Below are 23,795 nucleotides of genomic sequence, written 5' to 3'. Positions count from 1 at the left end.
AAAAGTCTAATGTTGACAGTGCTTTTCCTAGAGGTATGTTGAAAAGTCAAAACCTCAAATTAAATATAGAAAGGTCCCACAGATGTTACTAAGAGCCAAGACAATACTAGATCTGTTTAAATGTAATACACAGAGATTTATGGTGCCATATACATTTGGCACACATTGCTGTCAGGCAACATATAATCAAAAATCCGGGTAAAATCTCCCAATTAAAAAGCTTAATATTTGCTCAAGGCAAGGCACATAAAATTTTAGTGAAAAATTCTGCTGGCTGACTAGTAACTGTGCGCAGAATGTGCCCTGGTGGGGTTTTCCATTGGCTGCCTGCATGGTACAGTGCTTTCTCCCAACCGTTCTCTGTTAATCTGCAAGACACTCAGTAGGTATATTATAGGACAATAACAATTTGCTAAAAAGGACTTTAATGAAAAGTGGCAAGTATTTGTTTTTAATTAGAGGCCAGTATGTCCTGGACAAAAGATGCCCAAATCTCTTCAGAGAGTATCTGGGAAATAAATATTTCTTCATGTTATTATTGCTGTTATTTTTATTGCAAGTGGCATTTGGCTTCCCCTGAAGTGCAACCTGCTTTGTGGATGTTACTACATTCACCTTCACAGCATGGTAAACAGGTGTCAACTCTAATTCTCCTGGTTCTGCAGATGGTCGAAAGAAACTCTGACAAGTTCCATGACTTGATCAAGGTCATAAAGTGATCTGAAGCTGCAACTGCCATGGACCTACTCGGTTTCTTATTAATTCCAGTTAAATAGGGCACAGCAGAAGTAACAGGTGTTTTTTAAAGGATTGCTTACCACAATCCTAGTTTACGTATTGTCATTTAATAATAATGGTGCAGATGAGAAAATTAAACTTTTGGAGGTACCCAATATTTTTCAAGTTCATGGGGCAAATTCAAGGGTAAAGCCAGAGTGTGAACGCAGGTGATCCGTGTGACTCTTCGCACTACATTTTGCAGGTTGATCTTCACTACTACGACAGTTTGTCTGTATTTGCCAAGATTACCGCATAGAAACAGCAATTGTGATATCGATCCCTGGGTGTAAGAAGGTGAGGGAAGTAGGAGGTAATTGAATCCATCAATATCCAAATCTATCGGCATCAATCGCTTGCTTTAATCATTCTGAGTATTTTCCTGTGGCCTTCCTACTATTGTACATCACAGCTAGCACTTTGAAGTTGACAGAGGATCTTGTCCCCCAACCCAGATTTAACAGATGGGGAATTCATAGAAATGTTCCTCTGAGGACCAAATGTCTAGAAAGAAACTCCTCTATCTAGATTCCTTCTGCTCTTGTTGGAGGAGACTCCAGAGACAAATGTCTGACAAGGAGATATTGTGGACAAACTTACTACCCACTTCTCCTGTCACAGTTCCAGATTAACACCACCCATGGCTCTCTTTCACATTTTGTTTTTAATTCCACATGTTAGACTCAAAAAGCAATATGTATTTTACTTTAAGCAGAAAGGTCCAAGATTACACAAATTGAATTATAATATAAAACTTATAGGAATAAATCCTTATGCATTTGCTGTTCGTTTTGTCCCAAACTTTTCCAAAGGAAGTATTCTTAATAACAATCTTGTACAAAATCATAGGTTTTGTGGTTGGAAGGGGTGTGTGTGTGTGTGTGTGTGTGTGTGTGTGTGTGTGTGTGAGAAATGACAAGTAAAACCCCTTCAGTTTCAAAAAGGTTTATTTGAGATATAAAAGAAATAAAAAACTCATCTAACATAAGCTCATACTGTCTGCCAAAAGGGGAAAACAGATACATTATAACCCAAAACTGTTAAGTGTTGTTAACATAGTGAACTGAAATCGATTCATATAATTCTCTGATGTCAAAGAATATGAGAAGAAGAACACAAATCAGCATTGCCCGAAACATCTTCATCATATTATATTCATTGCAGGGTCATTTTTCATAATAAACACTAATCATTCCCTGGAAATTTCACCCATTTTAATCCCAACACTAAGTGGATTACATCCGGCCAGTCCATTGTTATTACACCACATTTAATATGGGAATATTGATTAATGAAAATAACCCACCCAAGAAAATGTATGACTTTTAATGGGTTTACTCCTTTGAAATCGATTTATAAAAACTGAGAAGTTATATTTACTGACTTAGGGGACAGGGTTGTTCTAAATGCAATAGACACAGAAAAAGAGTAAAAGAAAGGGTGACAGTGAGAGAGGGTCAGAGAAAGTCACCGCAGAGTCTTGCTCATCTACAAGAGGATATAAGTTTTCAAACATTTGTTAATGAAAAAGAAACTACTTGGGCAGATGCCTTAAGAGAAAGCAAATATCCTGCTTAAAATCTGGAAATAAAAACAATTCTAAATAAGCATCACAGAAGCATGTCTGCTTCCGAAGCAAATGACAGAGTTGAGAAGAGTAGTATAATTTTTAGGGCCCAAAATATGAAAAATAACTTTTAAATGTAGTGCCTCCTCATAACATGGTTGACTAGATCAGGGTTTATTGACTGGTTTTCCTAGTTCTAAAGAATGAGTTGATGAATAACTTTCAAAGCAAAGGCTCCCTTCTAATGTTATTTCTGGGTTTATTTAAATCACTCGTTTGAATCTTCATGAAAGTTATTTCAGAAAGAAATGGAAGGAAAGTGGCAGTTAATTTTACGGCATTTGCAGGCATGGGAAAAAATTCAGATATTTCAATATTAGTATTTGCATTTGGTTCTTTTTTTAGTTTTGCTTTTCCTTTTGAAATATCCTGCCAATTCTCTTCTAAACTCTTTAAAGTAGTTATAATAATTGACTTAGAGCCATGGCTGTGATTTTCAATACCTAGGTGACCTGTTGGTCTGCTTCTATCATTTTCCTTGGAGTAAGGTTACATATTTCTATTTTATTTCATATCTGGTCATTTTTAATTATATTCAGAACACTGTGTATTTAAAAAAAAATTCTAGAGACTAATGTATGGATACTTCACAAAGAATGCAAGGTCTTTCCTTTATCTGGCAGTTAGGATATGGGCTAATCTTTCTAATTTCTTCAGGTGTTGCGTTATTCTGGGCTGGGTCACAGTGCAATTCTAACAGTGATGATTCCAGCCACCAACCAACCCACCATCCCAGGAGTTTCCCTCCTTTCTTTCCTTTTCTTCCTCCCTTCCTCCCAACCTACCTACCTTCCTTCTCTTCCTTCCTATTTTCTTCTTTTTTGCTTATGTTTTCACTTTGATAAAATAACAAAAAGAGGAAAGTTGCAAGAAGAATATAAGGCACTGCTTTTACCTTTTAACTGGATTCACCAGTGGTTCAGACTTGTTCCACTTGTGTGCTCTATCTCCCTCCGTCTCTCTGTCTTTCCCTCCCCAGCTCCTGGAAAATGTATTTGTAGTTTACGCATTCATTTTGTTTTCTATGAACATTTTCAGACCACTTTTTTTTTTGTCTGAACGATTTGTGAATAAGTTGGAGTCACTGTATCTTTTTAACCCTAAACACTGACTTGTGTATTTTCAAAGCAAAGATGACCACAGTATGCTGCATTTATCACTGATTTAACATTGATTAAGCAATATCATCTCGTCCATAGTCTTTCGTGACTATTTTTAAAGTCCACAATCCAATCCTATATCAAGCACTGTATGGCCATGTCTCCGTAGTCTCCTGCAATCTGCAACAGTTTGCCATCCTTTTTGTGTTTTTCCTTGCTTTGGTATTTGTAAAAAGTACAGGACAGTTGTTTTGTAAAGTATTACTTAATTTGAGTTTATTTAATGATTTCTCATGGCAAGACTTAAGTAATGGCTTTTTTGGCAGAAATATATTTTAAAAATGACATGGTATCTTTTTCAACGAATCCTATTAGGAGGCTTATGATGACAATCTGTCTCAGTGTTAGTGGTTAACTTTGTGAGGGTGGTGGGCCAAGTCGCTTCACTGCGGAGTTACCATTCTCTCCTTGGGATTGTGTGAGTTGGAGTCTTCTGAAAAAGAGGAGGGGATTAGATGTGCAAGAGGCTATTGGGAAAACCATATTTGAGAAAATAAATGGAAAGAGTTAAAGAAGGCAGGGGGAGACATCAGATCTGGATTGAAGGAGGGGGGGGGAAGATGGGGGTCTGGGCAGGAGACTCAGCTACGGGAGAGTGTAAGAAATTTTCTTTTGAGCCAACGGCAGGGATCTGGGAGCCAAAGCTAGCCTTAAAGGGATCCAAGTCTTACAGGGTAGGAGACTTTCGTTGTGGGAGGCAGTCCTGTGCATCATAGCATGTTTAGCAGCATCCTTGGCCTCTATCCACTATATGCCAGTGGCAACCTCCCAGTTGTGACGATAAGAAAATGTCTCCAGGTTTCACCAACTGTCACCTAGGCAGGGGATAAAATCGCTTCTAACTGAAGATCATTGTTTTGCACAGGTAGGTCTTCTCCTGTCGTCTGGTGAAAGTTAATATCTCTGAAGTCCCACCCTTTGCACACATGAGATTTCCCTTAAAGTTATCTCTTCTTGCATGATGAGGTATGATTTGTGATTTATTACCAAAGCCTTGCTTACACTCCTTGTGCATGAAGCTTCTTTATAACAGATGTGTCCCCTGGTGTCTAATAAGGAGCGATTTCAGCCTAAAGCCTTCCCCACACTTACTACAAATATAAGGTTTTTCCCTTGAGTGTGTTCTCTGGTGTGTACTGAGAGTTGCCTTATCACTAAAGCCCCGCTCACACTCCCTGCATACAAAAGGCTTCTCCCCAGAATGTGTCCTCTGATGTCTTATGAGAGCTGACTTCTGGCTAAAGCCTCTCCCACACTCCCTGCACACAAAGGGCTTCTCCCTCGAGTGGGCCATCTTGTGCCTGACTAGATTTGCTTTCTGGCTAAAGGCTTGCCCACACTCAGTGCAGACATAAGCCTTCTCCCCAGAGTGTGTCCTCTGATGACTGATGAGGTGTGACTTCTGTCTAAAGCCTCGCCCACATTCCCCGCACACAAAAGGCTTCTCTCCTGAGTGTGTCCTCTGATGTGCAACAAGAGTTGACTTATGTCTAAAGCCTCGCCCACATTCTTGGCACACGTAAGGCTTCTCTCCTGAGTGTGTCCTCTGGTGTGTCATGAGAGCTGACTTAACACTAAACCCTCGACCACACTCTGCACACATATAGGGGTTCTCTCCTGAGTGTGTCCTCTGGTGTGTGGTAAGGTTTGACTTATCACTAAAGCCTCGTCCACACTCCTGACACACAAAAGGCTTCTCTCCTGAGTGTGTCCTCTTGTGCTTTATGAGGTACGATTTCTGACTAAAGCTCCGGCCACATTCAGTGCACAAATGAGGATTCTCCCCTGAATGAATCCTCTGATGTTTGCTGAGCGTTGATTTGTCTCTAAAAAGCCTCCCACAATCTCTGCACACATAAGGCTTTTCCCATGAGTGGGTCCTTTGGTGTGTGATAAGGTTTGACTTATCCCGAAAGCCCCGCCCACACTCCTGGCACACAAAGGGCTTCTCCCCTGAATGTGTCCTCAGGTGTCTGATGAGGGTTGACTTCTGGCTAAAGCTTCGTCCACACTCCTCACATGCAAAAGGCCTCTCCCCAGAGTGTGCCATCTTGTGGGTGACTAGGTTTGACTTCTGGCTAAAGGCTTGCCCACACTCTGTGCAGTGGTAAGGCTTCTCCCCGGTATGTGATCTCTCGTGTGTGATGAGAGCTGATTTATAGCTGAAGCTTCTACCGCACTCACTGCAAAAATAAGGCTTTCCTCCTGAGTGGGTCCTCTGATGAACAAAGAGGGCTGATTTCTGGCTAAAGCCTAGCCCGCAATTTCCACAGTTCACTACTTCAAATCCCGAGAAATCCACCCACTTTAATACTTTGTCTGTTTCTAAACGGTTTGCCTTCTCAGCTGAGCTGAGCTTTATTTCCACCACTGTCTTGCCTTCCCTCAAGCCTATTAGCTGTCTGTCAGGTGGGCTGAAGAAAGCTCTGGAGGTAAACCTCGCCCTTGTCCTCTCAAACAATGATTTGGAGCCCTCTTCTCTGCCTTCATCTTTCACTTGGTCATTGCAGAAGCTTTCATGAGGAAGTGGTTGCTGCTTCTGCTTCTGGTAGGCTGGGCAGAGAGTGCCTGCTAGCAAGCCCGGACAGATCGGAAGGCAATGATCACGTAGCACGTGTTGGCATAATGGCCGACTGCAGAAGTCCAGAGCTGAGGAGGAATCAAGTTGAATTTCTGGCTTTGCATCTGCTGAACAGGGGCTGAGCAGATGTTCACTCTCCTCTTTCCAGGGTTCTTCCCCCTGCTCTAGCAGAATGACAAGTGTTGGCTTGGGAAATGGAGTTCCCAGGGAGACCAAGTTGCTGTAGTTTTCCAGCATCACACACCTGTACAGCATCCTCTGAGCGTGGCTCAGCAGCCGCCACTCTTCCCGGGTGAAGTCCACAGCTACATCATGGAATGACACAAAGGCCGATTCTCTCCTGGCTCTTAGCCCCAAGGCCATTTTTCTGGTCTCCTTGAATGGTCTCCCTGAAGAAAAGTGAGGTCTTGTCTCTGCTCAGCTTTGGCTCCTGTGCAGTAGCTACCCCCAGGGCAGTGTCTACATGTCTATGTAGCTCCCAGATGTGGGGACTTGTCACTGACAGAGAGGCTAAAGCTGGTGGGGACACAGCTGCAGTGTCTGTCCCACGGCAGGTACAACTGTAAGGGATGACAGATTAGAGGCAGACTCCTACATCACCTATCTTTCTTTTATAAGTTTTATAATTTTAGCTTTTACGTTAAGGGTATGATCTATCGCAAATTCATTTCTGTGTTTGGCATATAATAGAGATCAGTTCTTTTTTTTTTCCATATGGAAAGGAAGTTTTCCCAACATTTCTAAAGGGACTTCTCTTTTCCCTTTTAAGTGCATTTGAAGTGTTTGTTGAAATCAATGGGTTATATAAGTACGGGTCTAATTTTTGACTCTATTCTGGTCTCTGCTATGTTCTGCTAGCTTTCAGTGGTGTCTGTACTTGAGCTAGAAGACTTGGCTGCATTTTCAGATAGGCTTGCTTCATTACTGGTTTCAATTCCACAAAGTTCTGCAATCCAGTCATTTAGAGAATGGCCAAGACTGGGCGACTTCTCTTTAGTTACCGGGTCTTTATCCACTGTTTTTTCTCAAGGGTGGGATGGGGAGAGAGGCACAGTTGCTTGGCTGAGCTGGGGTTCCTCCAGTCTACAGTCCATTTCAACTAGCTCTTGGCATCCTCACTCTTCCCATGGTATTCTGAATCCCAAACTGGCAATGACCCTCAGAAAGAAGTAGCTACTGCTCTCTCCTCTTCTCTGAAGGGTTTGTTTCTCTATAAAATTCAGTTCATTTAGCTTCTTTCAATCCTCCACTCTTCTCTACATCATAGAAAAATATGATTCTTATATTTTTGTCTATTTTTCTTGTCATTACCATTAGAACAAAGCTCTTTTTCTTCTTTTATAGTCTGACAGCAGAAGTATTCCTGGTGGGGAAAAATGAAGGGAGAGATTAGAGTTGTTTATGAGGAAAATAAAAAAAGAACTCACATTTTGAATCATTTGTGTTACCAATTTTTTTCTTCTTACCATAGTTATCATAAATTGGCTATATTTTTGTCTTCAGCCATTGAAATTTACTCATAAGCCTTTAGAATTATCTAATATTTAACTTCAGTAACATTATTCTAGGATCAAATGTCAAAGTTTTACCTTGCTTTTGTGATAGGGAATAAAATGGAATGATAGAGATCCATATAACAATCAAAACAACAAGAGTCACCTTAGCAATTTTTTCTCCTCTTATTTTTATTTGGCCATTGAATATGCTATCCAAAAAGGTCTTCTCAATGATCCTTGAGAAAGTTCTTTTCAACAGAGACTGAGGAATATAGCAGGTCAGAAGTTTGTTCATTATTTCACAATTCTTATATATCATTTAAATAAGAAAGAGAATGGTGACTATGACATTATGAAGTGCAGAAATAAGAGGATTTTTTTTTTAAAGTAAGCTAGAGAAATCATTCCTGTTGGTTTAAGTGACACAGTGAAGCTTAAAATGAGGAACCAAGAAGCTGATAGCAGTAACATTTAATTTGGGTCTGGCACAAGCTATTGATTCAGAAGTAAGCCTTGGTCTTGGATTCTAGCTGGTAGCATTTGGACAAGTCCAGTTAAACACAGCTTCACTAAATGTACGGATTGTTTGAAACTGTTTTTGTTTTATGAAAGACAGCATTCAGTGTGGTGCTCCTACAGTCTTTCAAGGCATATGAGAAGTGAATAGATGATCTGAAGGAAGAAGAGTCTCCTTGTGTGCTTTCCCTGTTTTTCACTTAATTTTTACCCATGTTTACCCACCCCTAGCAATGTTTGAGCATTCAGACTACACAGGGAGGGTATCCGAGTGGCAGCACTCTTCACACAGAGGGGCATGATTAAATGATAATAATAATGTTTAATAATAAGAATGATAATAATAAAAGAGATTTCTTAATGTTTAATGTAGAAGCCAGCTTGTAAGCATTCAAATACAAGCAAAGATCATCCAAGAATCTAATGCTCACTGTAGAATTCTCTATGGGTAGTATGAAAAGACAAAATGCAATATCCTCACTATTTGAGCCTCAGAATTGATACACATTTAGCCTAAAGCAAGATGATTCTCAAAACACCAGTGTAACTCAAGCTACAAATAGGAAGAGGGAAATAGAGGGAATTCTGTGATCCAATAAGTTTGAAAATGATTTGGCCAATCCATTTATACATGTTTCTTAATTGAAAATCTTCTCAGATACTTCAATATGTCTAAATTCACTCTCAAGCACCAAGATAGAGACATAAGATGTAGTGTCTCTGAAACATATTTGATGAAGAAATTCCTTTCCCAAGAATATCTTATGAGACAATTGTTCTAAAAAACATGCTTCAAAAAAATTGGTGTAATTTCAATAAAACTTATGTTGGGTTTTTTGGGTCTTTGTTTATTTTTTTTTTCAAAGAACTGCAAGATCTGGAGTTCCTTTTATCCAAAAAATCATCAAATGTGTCCAAAAGGAAATGCTTTATTACATTCATAGCTCTTTGAAAATTTGTATGGAAATCGAACCATTTATTTTATAAGAAGAATACAGATGAACTCAAGATATATGGAGAAAAGTTTATAGTATAACATTCATAAAAGATTGGTCTTTGTCCTTGGTTAGTGCTCAAGGGAAGTAAATTATTAAATAGTGGCCCTTGCTTCCCATATTTTCTCTGTGCAACATGCTTCATACCCTTATCAGTATGTTTTGAGGTAGTGTTGTGTTGTTACTGTTACTGTTGTAGATATGTATACGTGTGTGTGTGTGTGTTGTGCATTTTAGAACATCTGATGAAACTAAACAGTGAGTTCCATAAGGGAAAAGACCAGCTGTTACCATTTTTTTTTCAGACCTATAACTTTGCCTATAAAACAAACAGAAGCTTTGAAATAAACCACTTCATGTATCTAAACCACTTCATCTAGGTCTTTTTCAAATCAGTATCTTTTGCATTCTAGAGTTTCATTTCATTCTATAGATCATTTTCCTATGATATATAACAATAAATATTTATTTATTAAGTGTATAACATGGTCAGGTGATATAGGCTACATGTTAAGGATTCTTCTATTTCCACTGGCCATTTATCAAGGAGCTTAAAAAATTAGAGCACAATTAATTTCCTAATATGTAGGTAGTTTGAGCTTAATAACTTTAATTAAGAGACCTAAACAGCTGTGAAGAAGCTACTACTGCAGTAGCATTTAGGTTACTGAGGGTTCTCTGCTTGATCAAGAGAAGTTAAGGCGTTCATTCACCCTTAACCAACTGAAGAGCAATATATCAGAGGTATAATTAGAGAATGGATAGAGACTAATGCTTTTCTTTCCAGGTGAACAATAATAAATGAATGTCAATTTCAGCACAAGGTTTAGGGATTAAATACAAAGAACAACTTATAAATATCTCACATACCAGAGGACCTCTGAATGGCACAACGAAATTTCAACCAAGGGACTGTGGTGGTCAGTGGCGGGGGCAGGAATAAAGGCAAGACCATGTGGGAAATGAGGGTGAGGGTGAGAGTGGAAGTAGGTTCAGTTAGATCAAATGGCAACAGAGTAAAACTGAAAGAAACTAAAAGAGTGAAATAAAGATTCATATTCTCATAATAGTGCATTGGCAAAGGAATGAAGTTTAATATTTAAAAATGGGTCATAGCGATCCTGGACAATGATCTTGGCAACACTAGTACACAGTACCTTCTGTGTAAAATCTGTCATTCTAAGTTTTCTATAAAAATAATGTCGTGTGTGTGTGTATTTATAATATGAGGTATATGTTATCTTGTTCCTCATCTGAGGAATGAGGCACTGACATGGTAAGGTTAAGTCATTTCCCAAAGTCTTAGAGTAAAAGACAGAAACAACATGAGACAGAATCTCTTATTATATGATAATTGTCCTTCTCTGCTTGACTTACTTCACTTAGCATAACCCTGTCCAGTTCCATTCATATTGATGCAAATGGTGGGTATTCATTCTTTCTTTTTTTTTTTTTTATAAGATTGGTCCAGTTTTCAATCCAATGATTGATTTGGCCCTGAACCAATCTCTAGTTTATTTTATTTTATTTTTTCTTAAAGATTTTACTTATTTGACAGAGCACAAGCAAAGGGAGAGAGAGGGAGAAGCAGGCTCCCTGCTGAGCAAGGAACCCGTTGTGGGACTCGCTCCCAGGACCCTGGGATCATGACCCGGGCCGAAGGCAGCCGCTTAACCGACTGAGCCACCCAGGCGTCCTGGGTATTCATCCTTTCCGATGGCTGAGTAATATTCCATTGTATATATGGACCACATCATTTTATCCATTCATCTGTTCAAGGGCATCTCGGCTCCTTCTGCAGTTCAGCAAACCCTTGTGTTGAGGACTGACTTTCAATAAATCACAGTGTGGGTGTTTTTAAGTATTATTAGTGAATCTCTTACCACTTCTATGCAATCTGTGGTTTAATAGTTACAAAACACAAGTCCACTTGTATTAAAAAAAAAAAAAAAACATTCTGGGGAAATTAAACCACCTTTCCAAGATCATGCTCCAGAGCCCATGTGCTTAACCCCTTTACACTAATTCCTCTGGCTATGCAAAGTGAGCTTGTGTTCCCGGTAGGAATCCCAAGCTACTGCAAGAAGCCGAATTCCAAAATTAAAATAAAATAAATTGAAGTATAATAGCATGAATTAATATTAAGTACACTTGACTTTCTTTGGAAATGAGCAGCAAATTCTTTTGAATTTAACCAAACTAAGTGGACAAAGTTTGGCATTTGCTTACTTCCCATGTTAGGCCATCCTTTCCCTCCTAGATCTATCTTCTTTCTTGAAGACTTCTCTGAGTTCCTGCTCCTAATTTTCAGTACCTGATTCCCCATAGATCCATGTTCTACACCAGTATAGACCAAGACAGTAACTGGTACCAGTTGACCTTTTAATAGTCAGCTTAGAAATAGCAACCAACACAAACATATAACCACCAATATAGGTTTGAGGTTGAAAGACATGGAGATTTTGCAATCTGAGATAACACTTCTTAGATACTCACCTACTCTTCCTTGACCCTTTAGCTCTGAATTTCTCTACACCTTTTAAAAAAGTCTCACTGTAATATTCCAAAAGACAAAACATATTTATTGCAGGAAAAAAATATATATATATATATGTACAAAAAAAGAAGAAAGCAAGGAAACCCTCCAAACTCTTCCTATCTGGAGACATCCATTGTTAATCCCTTGGTGCACTGATTTCTAGATCCTTTGTTGTGAGATTAGGTCCTCTATCCTCTGAGTCATGACAGCTCTTTGCACACTGAAACACAATTATTTTGAGCTTCAGTTTTTCTCCACTCAAAATTTAAAAACAAACAAAAGCCAAAACAAAAACCCAACATATTTCTTCTTAGCATTAAATGTTTAGAGCCATCCCAATACATCCCAGTGTCACTTTGCCAGTAAAAGGAATAAGAGATATTTTCTGTCCCTCTGAAAAAATTATGATGAAGCAAGGTTTTGTATATCTAGCAGTCTCTCTTACTGAGCTTTGTCTGAGCCAGGAGTTCAAAAGTGAGGCATAACAAAACAGTTTAGAATGTTGACACGTATTTAAAATTGGACTTTATGTAATTGTTTGACATATAGCTTTGGGGTAAAAACATAATAAGAATGAGATTTCTACTTATGTTTTGCTTACCTTATATAGGGCAGTAAAATTAGTTAATTGATAAGAATTTATGACAAATAAATATTTTATCTTTCCTCATTTCAAGATATGGTAAATTGATGAATATTTCTTCTAATCAACACTATCCAATAAAAACAACTTGGAATAAAAAAATGTAAGATGGTATGAAAGTAGAATTAGGGAGGCTCATTAAAATCTGTACATATTCCAAGCATGTACAGTGTTGAATAATTCGTTAGCTGTTTAACACATTTACACACCCTTAAAAACCATACAAACTGATTTTATTACTGGGTTTTTATTATTTCATTTTCAAAAAGGATTATATATTTTTTCATCTGTAAGGCTCCTAAGGTTTAAATGCAAAATAATTAACATTGAGTTCTTGCTAATTAAATCAGCAGAAGAGATTTTGCTGACACTATGCTAGGTTCTCAAATTAAAAGACTGTCTCATTGCATTAAACAGAATGCATTTATCACAAATAAACTCTCAGCCCATTTATTTGATATGACAGTTAATGGGTAAAGAAAATGAATCTTCCCAGTGTTGTAGGCAACAAAATTCACAGTTGTCTTGCTTCTAATTGTCTGATCTAGAATGTCTGAAGCAAAAAAAAAAAAAAAAGGATATAAACACTATTGTCTTTAAACTGAACTGGAATATAACAAAACCTAAAGAAAGTTTCATTTCAATAAGTTGAGTAGTGCTCTTGAATAAACAAAAAGAATAAGAATTTTCAAAATTATGCATAAACATATATAAGCTCCAATCAAACATGATTAAACACCAGGGGATGTATGGTAACTTAAATTATAAAACAGACATAATATTGAAACATCTAGGGTATCCTGTGCTTCTTTTAAATATCATAAAATAGCTCTATCCTAGAAATTCTGTCACCAATTTATTTTAATATATTCACTTATTAATTTATTTATATTTATTGAGTTCCTTTTAATGCCAGCCACTGTGCTAAACGTTACACACATAAGTATAAGGAACAGCATATATCTGTTGGCTCAAATTCTTCCTTGTAATGTACTCTATGGAAGATTTCTGAGAATTTTGAGTATGAGTAGAAAATATATGAAATTATGGATGTAACTTACAATCTGTCTCTGTTAGGATATAAGTCTATTTTGACTGGCACAGAAACTGTACTTAATATCAGTGGCTTAAATAAATAACAATAATAGATTTCTAAGTTTAATTTTTAACATATGCTTGAGAGGTTTCCTCTCAAAATTAACTGATTTTAGAATTGACCACATTCATTAAAGTATTTTCTTCATATTTTTTTAAATATCATAAGTTGATTTTCTAAACTGCCATATTCTTAACATACAACTGAATTTCTTTAAAAGTGATTTTCTTTTTAATGTATCCACATTAGAATATACTTAGCTAACTCAGTTTCACATGACTTTGATTTGCTACTGAGTATATTTTATCAATATATCACATAAAATGCCTTGATTTTCAAGCAAGGGTCAAGAAAAAACAAATAATCTTCAATGATCCTGCAATAATTTCAGTACCAACAAGGTTGAAGTTTTGATCAGAGTCAGGAAAGTGCATTTGTAAGGCACATAAATCAAATGCTAAAACAAAGCAGTTTGAGTATTTATAATAACTTTGTTCCTATAATTCTGCAAAAATATGTTTCTATGCCATAGAAAAAATGGGGAATGGAAATAGTAATAAATCAGCATTGCTATAGTGGTCTTGGACATCATGCAAGCACCTAAAATAAATTGTATCTTACACTAAAAGAGCATATTTCTCTTATTCTTGATATTTCACAATGTTCTCTGACAGTTAAACTAGTTCAGTCAAGTAAAGTCAGCCTGGCAAATAGTAAATATTTTACAGGGTTTCCATTATCAGGAGAATAAACTAGAAAAGAAAGAATCCCTTCACATATCTTTTGTGGTCTGCACCATATTTATATAGTCTTCCCCAGCTGTTTCCATTTCCCTATTGATATACTGACTTATATTTGTGACATTTACCATATTCACAAAAGAGTGCTTTACCACATTCCATCCCATTCTATTCCATTCCATTCCAAGTTTCAGCACATGACTGAGGCCAGAGCAAATAAGGGATGTTTTGTACTGTAGTAATGATTTGCCCTGGGTTTGATATTAGAAAATATGGCTTCAAATCTTAGCTCTGCCCCTTTATAAACACAGATTTCTGGTTACTACAAAATATATTCTCCTCTGATTTTGATGTAGTAGCAAAGTGCCCAGATAAAAAGCTGTATTCCCCAGACTTCTTTACAATTAAAACTGACTAAGCCATATATTTCTGGCTGCTGATACTTCAGTGGAAGTTTTTGGAAGGGGCTTCAGAAAGCATCTTAAGAGGTGAAGCAGACTCACTTGGCAAGAAACTGTCACCTTCTGTCCATTCCTTTTTCTTTCTAAAAGGAAAACCAGATTCTGGAATTTAAGAAACACTATTATTATTTTTTATTACCATTCTTCTTCTTCTTATTATTATTATTTTCACTAGGGAGACAATGGACACAGGAATAAAGAATTAGGTATATAGAGATATCAAAGTCCCAAATCCTGATTTCATCAGGAAGCCACCATACTAGTCCTAAAATGCCTACTTTTAGACTTCTCTTTCTGTGATAAAGAAATGAAATCCTTATTTTGTTTAAGCTACTGTTTAACTTTGTTGGGTTTTTTTTTTAACTGAATGCAATTGCTATTAATACATTAGCTTTACCCTCATGGGTATGATATAAAATTCAATCAGAATTTTAGTTTAAAAATTTCAAAAAGCTTTATTCATAAACGAGTACTAATAATTATTTTAATAAGTGAGGGGATCAAATAAGAACAGAGTGGTAGGGGACTTATCGCAATGCCTGTCACACAACTTATAGCCTGTGAATCACCATAATTATTGTTATGTGCTATTTGAGAAGCAGTGTTTTTCATTTCTTTTTTTCTTTTTTCTTTTTTTCATTTTATATTACACCTAAGACACAAATCATGCAATAAAAGAGTTAATGACTTGATTTTTAAGATAAATGTAATTGTGTCTCTCCTCAGGTCTTTTACTCCCCCCCCCCCCAGAGGGGGAGAGAGAGAGATGGTGGCAGGGAGGGGTTGAGGGAGAGAGAGAATCTTAAGCAGGTTCCATGCCCAGCACAGAGCTGACACAGGGCCCTGAGATCATGACCTGAGCTGAAATCAAGAGTAGGACACTTAACCAACTGAGGCACCCAGGCACCCTCATGTCTTTTTGTTCTTAAATCTAACATACAAATAATCACAAATTATAAACAGTCATTTTGCTGGATGCACTGGCCAGCATATATGATACATGGCTTTTTTTTTTTTTTTTAAGATTTTATTTATTTATTTGAGAGAGAGAGAATGAGAGATAGAGAGCACGAGAGGGAAGAGGGTCAGAGGGAGAAGCAGACTCCCCGCTGAGCAGGGAGCCCAATGCGGGACTCGATCCCGGGACTCCAGGATCATGACCTGAGCCGAAGGCAGTCGCTTAACCCACTGAGCCACCCAGGCGCCCCGATACATGGCTTTTAAAGTTTATTTTTCTAAAACTTGCACTGAATTTAGGCCTTTGAAAAATCCTAAATGCACTTACCTGTTTATGTCAAGAAACTGGGGGCGGGGGGGGGGGGAGGAATGCATTAAAATTGGATGAGCTAAAGCTATCATGAAAACAAAAGAGAAAGAAAAAAAGGAAAAAAACGAGAGAAGAAAGAAAGGAAGGAAGGAAGGAAGGAAGGAAGAAAAAGAAAGAAAGAAAGAAAGAAAGAAAGAAAGAAAGAAAGAAAGAAAGAAAGAAAGAAAGAAAGAAAGAAAGAAAGAAAAAGAAAGAAAGAAAGAAAGAAAGAAAGAAAGAAAGAAAGAAAGAAAGAAAGAAAGAAAGAAAGAAAGAAAGAAAGAAAGAAAGAAAGAAAGAAAGAAAGGGAGGAGGAAGAAAGGAAGGAAGGGAGGGAGGGAGGGAAACTATTATGAGTTTAATTTCAGTTTCCATGCCTTTTAAATAAATGTTTGGCTTTTTACAAGGCTCTAGAAAGGCACAATACTGTCAGTTTATTTAGGAAGAGAAATAGAGTACAGACTTTTTCCATCTGTCATCTAAGAGATATCCCATGTTCAAGCTCCCCAAGGGTCCTTGTGTCTGTGGTTTGAACCACTAAATCTGTATAAAGAATCTTGGTTTGGGGAGAGGATCAAGCCGAGGTTGTCAAACTGGTTAGGTCAGTTGCAAACCATAAGTAAAGAAATTACCCAGAGGGTCTTCAGGGAGTTTCTGATCTTAAACATTACATTTTGAATTTAACAGTCCTTATCTTGCCCAAGAGTCAAAAAACCAGACACATAGGCATCCCTAGAAATAGAGCTTTTCTAGTGTAGCTTTAAATCCACATGTATGTTTCCATTTACTAATGTTTAAAAACAAAAACGAAAACATGAACATAAAATAGAAACTTGGTCTTACAAATTTTCCATCCATAGTTAATATGTTTATTTAAAATTTCACTAATCAATAACAACCATTATTTTATGCCACTTGACTTGACATAACCATTATTAAAAAATATGTTCCATTTAAAAATGACCATTATTAAAAAATATGTTCCATCCATATTAAAAAAATATGTTCCATTAAAAAATGTTCCATTATTGACTTTTTTCTTAGCTGTATAATTGATACTCTTTTTGTCAATATCTTGTACTTGACACAAAATATGGAAAGATCTTGTTTTCTTTTCACTCTCTTGCTATTAATCTCTTTTTCTCACATTTCAACCCACTTTTTCTATTTGAGTGAATTCCAAAGAGATATTGTCTCACTGACTAGTCATCGGTGTCTAATCAAGATGGTGTTTCATCTGCCCCAGACTACTCAGGGTCTCTAGCCCTGTTATCCCTATGCCACTAGTTTGGATAGTCTATATTCACACTCTAATAATTCTCAATACATTAAGATGCTAATGACTCTAGTACTCATTTGCTTACTCACTCACTGAACCAACAATAACCATTATGCTCATACACACTCCTTGGCAACCAGAGTGCTGAGTAATGGAGAAACAAGAGCAATAGGGCTCCTGCTTTCATGTATTTCTAGGCTGATAGAGAATACAGACAGGAAAATAGGAAATTATAAACAAGTGTGGTAATACCACAGTGTAATTCCTGGTCGATTGAAGCACACAGGAGGTATGCAAGTTGGAGTGTCAGGGAAGATTTCCTGAAGGAAATAGTAGCTGCAGCATAAAGAATAAAGAGCAATTACCTAGGGAAAGACAGGGTGGTGGGACAGATAGCAATATAGAACATTCTGGGCAGAAGGATCAGAAAAAGCTTAGCAGATTTGAGAAAGTGAAATTAATACCATATGTCCTGAGAGAGAGAGAGAGAGAGTCTGGTAAGAGTAAGCACAGGAGGGAAACTCTAATAGAGGCTGGGGTAATGAGCTGAAAGAAAACCTCAGAGGGCATGACATTGGTAAGCAATGTAAATAATAGAGATGAATGTGACTTAAGTTAGAAGAGGGGTCTGGTAGAGGCCTCTAATTTTCTAGGCTTCCATAAATCAGCCACAGGAGAATGGTCGATAGAACATAAACACAATTCTCCACATTAGTGTGTTTTTCAGACTCTTAACTCTTTCTAAGATGTCTTCTTTCATCTCTCTCCAAATTTCACACCCTCTTTGATGTAGCCATCAAATACATCCTCCCTCATGAAGCCTCCATTGAATTAACAGAATAAATGTATTTCTCCTTTCTCTGATTCTGTACAACTCTGTTTAGTTATTTTTCCCCCTTATATAATATCTTGAACACATATTCTTGAGCTGTATGTATTTGTAAACTTATCTTCCTCTCCCACTAGATGAGGACAGGTCTTAAACATCTTAGAATCCCCTATAATATGGTCATTCATATTTTTATTATTAAATCGCACATTATTAAATTAAATAACACTAATTAGGCATTGGGGAAACATTAAAAAAGAAATGTTATGGTTTTTCCTAAGGGTTTACACATTATAACAAAACATTATTTCACCAAATGTGTAAGCCTGTTTGGGGTGGGGAGGTTGAAAACTCACACAAGGTTATTTTATTTGTTTATTTTTTAAAGAATCATCTGATTCTTAACTGTCAGTTTAGCTGATACTACTGAAACTATAATGTATAATTGAATGTATTTTTTCCTTTGGAAGAGCACCACCATTCACCATTGATTAAAAAAACTGAAGAAAACAGTAACTTGTAGATGGATTAAATGGAAGAACAGACTCAAAGAAAAGTAATTATATCTACTTGTGAACAGCATTTCTTTCTCAGGAAGATGAGATTAGCCACATATTTGAATTCATTTCTTTAATCTGAACACACTGGTTTAAGATAATTTGAAGACAACCATTCAACATATTTTGGGAACATAAAAAATACTTTTATTTTCTATTTAGATAAGATTATAGCTTTAGATAATTATCATTCCTTGTTTATTAGCAGAGGGTCAAATTCCCTTATCATATAAAAAAAACACAAAACATAACAAAACATAGAATTCCACATACACTAGAAGTCGTAATTATTGATCTTGTCACATACACACACATACACACACACACACACACACACACACACACTCCCCAATTTGAATCCTATACTGTGTCATTGAAGTTAAGCATTTATCAGTGTAAAGGCAAGTGTACTTCACGTGTAAGAGTGCAGTAATAATTATAATCACTGAGCATTAAAAGTACCATACCCTCCACATGTATTATCTTGTGTTTCTCTTACAACTATACAGAGCTATGTCCTCTTGCTGTTTCAGTTTTGCAGATGAACAAAAACTGAGGCCAAGACTGCTGAGATAAATTGTTCAAGGACACACAGCTAGAAAAGAGCAAAGCTAGAATGTGTACTCACATCAGTATGATTTCAGAATCCAAGTTCATCACCAATATGTGCTCTAACCTTAGGCTCCACCCTGCCATGCAGGGAACAACAGCACTTCTCTGTCAAAGCCTCTGGCCCTTTAGAGCCTCCAGCTTCCCTTCAGTTTTGTTTTTTTGTTTTTTGTTTTTTTTTTTATTCTTTACTATAACATAAAACCAGATTTTTTTGAAAAGTTAAGAAATTATATTTTTTAAAAATCAGATTCCAATCAGATTGGTATTTATTGTAAATGAGTATGTCCTATTTAGTCCTTTCTATCACTTTAACAAAAGTAAAGGAAGTGTAAAATCTGAAGATTAGGGGCCTGCAACTTTGTGCAGAAAGAAATTGTTTTAGCTTTTGCTTTGTGTATGCGTGTGTGTGTGTGTGAACAAATTTATAGATTTCATACTCTATGAAAGAACCTTAAAAAACCTAAAAAACCTCTCTATAAAGAACCTTAAAAAAATCTGATTGAGCTGACAATCCCTCAATTCCCTTGAACATATCCCTGTCAAAGATGATCTAATAAAGATGGGGAACTCGCTACCTGTCAAAACCTACAATTTTCATCTCTGGGTAGTGCTAAAATTCTGCCTCCTATTGAACGCAAACTCATCTCCCTAAATTCTGGCATTTGATCTTGATTAGACCATTATGAAGCCAAAGAGAAGAGTTTACAACTCTTTCCTACATGATAACTTTCAAATATTTGAGACTGACACATCTTCCTCCTGTCATCTAATCTTCTTCAGGGTAGACATATCCAATTGCCTCATCTCTTATTCAGAATGCTTTCAAAATGTCCTCACAGCCCTGAATGGGTTCAGTTTGGGTTTTATTTTTTCTTAAAACTCAACAGCCAGAACTGAATAGGATGCTAAAGATGTACCCTTGGCCAGCCAAGTGGGAGTCCCAGTTTCTTTTCTGAGATATTGTTTTTCTATTAATTCCTACTTGGATTATATTAATTTTCTTGGCAACTAAATTCCACTCATGTGTAACCAAATGATCAGTTAAAGATGCCTAAGATGTTTTCAATATATGCTACATGCAGAGCCACAAAAGATACAAGATAAAGTAAATTTTAGTCTATTGACATCCTTTTAGATTCTGAATCTAATAATCCTTGATGGCAATGAATAGCCAACACTGAGACTTATGAGCATTTTGGTAGACAAACTCAGATATCCCACCAGGCATTCATAAAATCAGTAACATGTCATCTGTTAATTAAAATATTTTAAAGAAACAAAGTCAAGATTTTTTCTTGGTAATTTAGTGAAAACAATAGGGATCAAATTGCATTTTCAAAGGACTTAAAAATAGGCTAAATTGAAACACAAAGGAAAACATTTTCCTAATAAATACTATTAATAAAAATTAAATCAGTAATTTAAAGTTATATACACAGTATGAAGCCTAATATTTCTTCACAAAACAATTTCACATTTTATCATTTCATCTTAAATGTACACCTTTTAAAATAAACTTTATTTTATTATGAAACCTAGTAAGACATTTCAAAACAAGAAAAATTATTTAATGTGTTACAAGCCTATGACCAAACAAATCAGAATTTTCATTTTATTTTTTTAAGCTTTTCATTTTTTTGTTTTCTCTTAGTCTTGATCCAAATACATGAATAATATGTATGCATATTTTAAAATATTTTACTTCTATGACTATATTTCACAGGATATGTCTGACATTTCATACATTTATTTTTAGAATATTCAGGAAGTAAATCAGCCTGGTAGAAAAATCAAGCTCTGCCTACCCGAATGATTTCAGTTTTCTGAAGTCGCAGTTCTCAATTTAGCCTTTCATGTTCTCCCTGTTGGCACTTTAGACTGGATACCGAAGCCCTAAAGCGCAGCCCTCGGCACTTTCGTGTTCCATGTACAAAGAAAAGCAAACATCAAACTTCCCTTCTTCTGTATGCTACAGAGCACTTGCGCTAGAAGGAAAAACAGTATCCGGTGTGGCCTGCCCAAAATCTTTCTTCTTCAGAACTGTAGACAAAAACACTTTCAAGGTCTTCTCAGTCCCGGGAGAGCCAGAGGACACTCATGACTATGGGAGTTTTACTCATCTCTTCTCATAGAGAATGAGAGAGAGTTACCACTCAGGGAAATGGTCTGTTTCAATAAATGTGAAAATTGATTTCTTAACATTTAAAATGTAAAAGTGGGGGAGGACACAGAAATGATGTGGGCACGAATGTACGGCAGCCCAGCTCACAACTGACATTCTCATTTGGGTCTCTGGGTATCTGAAACAACGTGCACGGAATGGTAAATAAACCTCCAAAAGAAAAAAAAAAAAACTACCTTTAAACAAGAAGATTTTTGAAAAAAAAGAAAAAGATTTTTGCTATAAAACATAGCTGAATTATGAGAAGAGTCTTTATATTATCCCATAATTATGAAGTGATCTAATTTACCTAAAGGCTTCAGTCTAAAAATCAGTTCCTTGTTAAAGATTTTGTATGAGTACTTGCCTCTTCTAAGAATTTAAGAATTTAAAAATTAACATCGACAGCTAGACAAAAATGAAAGAGAACAAACTTCTAATGAAGTTTCAGATGTACATATTTTCTATTTTGTGTAGGAAATGTATATATTCCCTGTTTTGTTTTTCATGAGCTTCATTTTAGTAATGGGAGAAATAAGGGGCTATACTGAATGTGCACTATGAATGAAGCAATTTCAATGCATTTTATCATTTATTTGTAATTATAAGTATTAAATGTATAAATATCCCCATTTTGAAAGTAGGCTGTTTTAAGCAGGTCAAGTAACCCGGATAAAATTAAATAGTTGATAAGCTTTACAGCTGAATTTTAATTCAGATGCTTTGATACTAAGTCTGAAAACACTTTTGGCTTTGATATATAAACACTAAGTATATTTTTACAAGTGTCCCCCAACACACACATACTTAAGCTTACAACAGGGTTGGCAAACATTTTCTGTAAAGGACCAGAAAGGACATATTTTAGGTTTTGCTAGATGTTTGAGTTCTGTCACAGCTATTCAGTGTTGCCAATATAATGTGAAAGCAACCATGAGCAATATGTAATCAAATGAGCAAGGTTGTGGTCCAATGAAACTTTATTTCCAAAACTGGTTGAAGGCCAGATTTGGCTTATGGGTGGTAGTTTGCCTACCCCTGGCTTAAAATAATGCAAAACCCGGAATAAAGTTTTTACCTTCTGCCACAATAACATGAAAAATAATTGAAATGTTAACATAATGTAACAAGGAATAATTGTATAATAGAATTCAAAGTTAAAAAGCAAGAGAAAAACAACAGCAGCAGTTTAGAGGGAGCAAATAAAAAACTATCTAAAATCTTCCTATATTTTACCTATAGTTTATGCAGGTTTCAAGAGAGGAGCTGAATTGAAAAGCAACAGGAACTTAACAGAGATAACATACATAGTGAATTAAAACCAGGAGAGGTCAGGAACATGGGACCAATATGCAGAAAGAAAATCTCAAAAGTTCCCGTGGTAAAAATGCAATTATCTAGAAGGAGAACTGCATATCTGTAGAAGTCAAGGTGGCTGGAGTCTCATGTGCAGAATACCATAGAAGAGAGGGCTACACAAAAGAGAGCTCCAGAGATCTGCAAAAAAGTCATCCTAGAGCTCTTAGCTGAGAAATGATTCACATGTAATGGTGAGGAAACTAACCCAGACCAGTGAAAGAACAATCTATAAGGATTATATTATCACTTAATCTGAAACAAAACCAGAGTCAGGAATAATTCTTGTCACAAGCCAAAATGGAAAACAACTCATGATTCAGAAAGCATCAAGTAGAGTTATCAGAAGGGTTTTGGCCAGGTAGTGGGGCAAGATTAGTCATAAACTCATGGCTGCGCTGGTTTCATCTATCAGATTTTAAAAGCAAGCCTCTAGGGAATCAAATGTTTTCAAAATAAATGTGCTTCAGAACAAGATCAAGAATATTTATAGGGATATGAAAATATCCAATACCCAAGAAAACAAAATTCACAGCAGTTGGTATTCAATAAAAAATTATCTGTATGCCAAAAAGCAGACAATCCATAAGAAGGTGAAAATTTAATCAATAGAAAGAGACCCAGAAATGGCACAAATGATAGAATTAATAAACAAGAGCAGGCAAGCAGTTATTATAACTATATAACTATAACTTGAACTATATATGGCTCAAGAAGGTGGAGGAATGCTGAGATTTTGAATGGTGGATGTAGAAAATACAAACCATAATCTAAATCAAACTTTAGACAAATAGAAAAATAAACACTGTCTGAAATAACACATGCAATAGCTGAGATTAAAGGCAGATCAGTTACTGCAGAAGAAAATATTAGTGAACTTGAAGACATTACAATAGAAACTATCTAAAATAAAATACAGACCAAGAAGAGAGAGATTAGAAAATAAAAGATAAACAGCATCAGAGAGCCATGGGACAATTTCAAACAGCTTAATACACATACATATAATTGGAATCCCTCAGTGAAAAGGATCAGGAAAAATACTTGAAGAAGTAATACAAAAA

General features: G+C 36.3%; 1 protein-coding gene across 1 annotated transcript; it reads right to left on the bottom strand.

The window, feature by feature from the left end:
- Positions 1-1,768: 1,768 nt before the first annotated feature.
- LOC113915423 (zinc finger protein 133-like) lies at positions 1,769-21,181 on the bottom strand. Its single transcript, XM_035723093.1, has 2 exons — positions 21,020-21,181; positions 1,769-7,508 (listed from the first exon to the last, which is right to left on the bottom strand). Exon 2 carries the CDS (start codon positions 6,506-6,508, stop codon positions 4,589-4,591), a length of 1,920 nt encoding a protein of 639 aa, XP_035578986.1. The 5' UTR covers positions 6,509-7,508; positions 21,020-21,181; the 3' UTR covers positions 1,769-4,588.
- Positions 21,182-23,795: the final 2,614 nt, after the last annotated feature.

The sequence above is a fragment of the Zalophus californianus genome, chromosome 11 (genome assembly GCF_009762305.2).
Source record: "Zalophus californianus isolate mZalCal1 chromosome 11, mZalCal1.pri.v2, whole genome shotgun sequence".
Lineage (NCBI taxonomy): Eukaryota > Metazoa > Chordata > Mammalia > Carnivora > Otariidae > Zalophus > Zalophus californianus.
Note: the sequence above shows the minus strand (reverse complement) of the source record. Positions and strands in the feature narration are given on the sequence as shown.

Bases quoted from the DNA above. Each gene is read 5' to 3' on its own strand.
- LOC113915423 (XM_035723093.1), bottom strand. From the start codon at position 6,508: ATGGCCTTGGGGCTAAGAGCCAGGAGAGAATCGGCCTTTGTGTCATTC.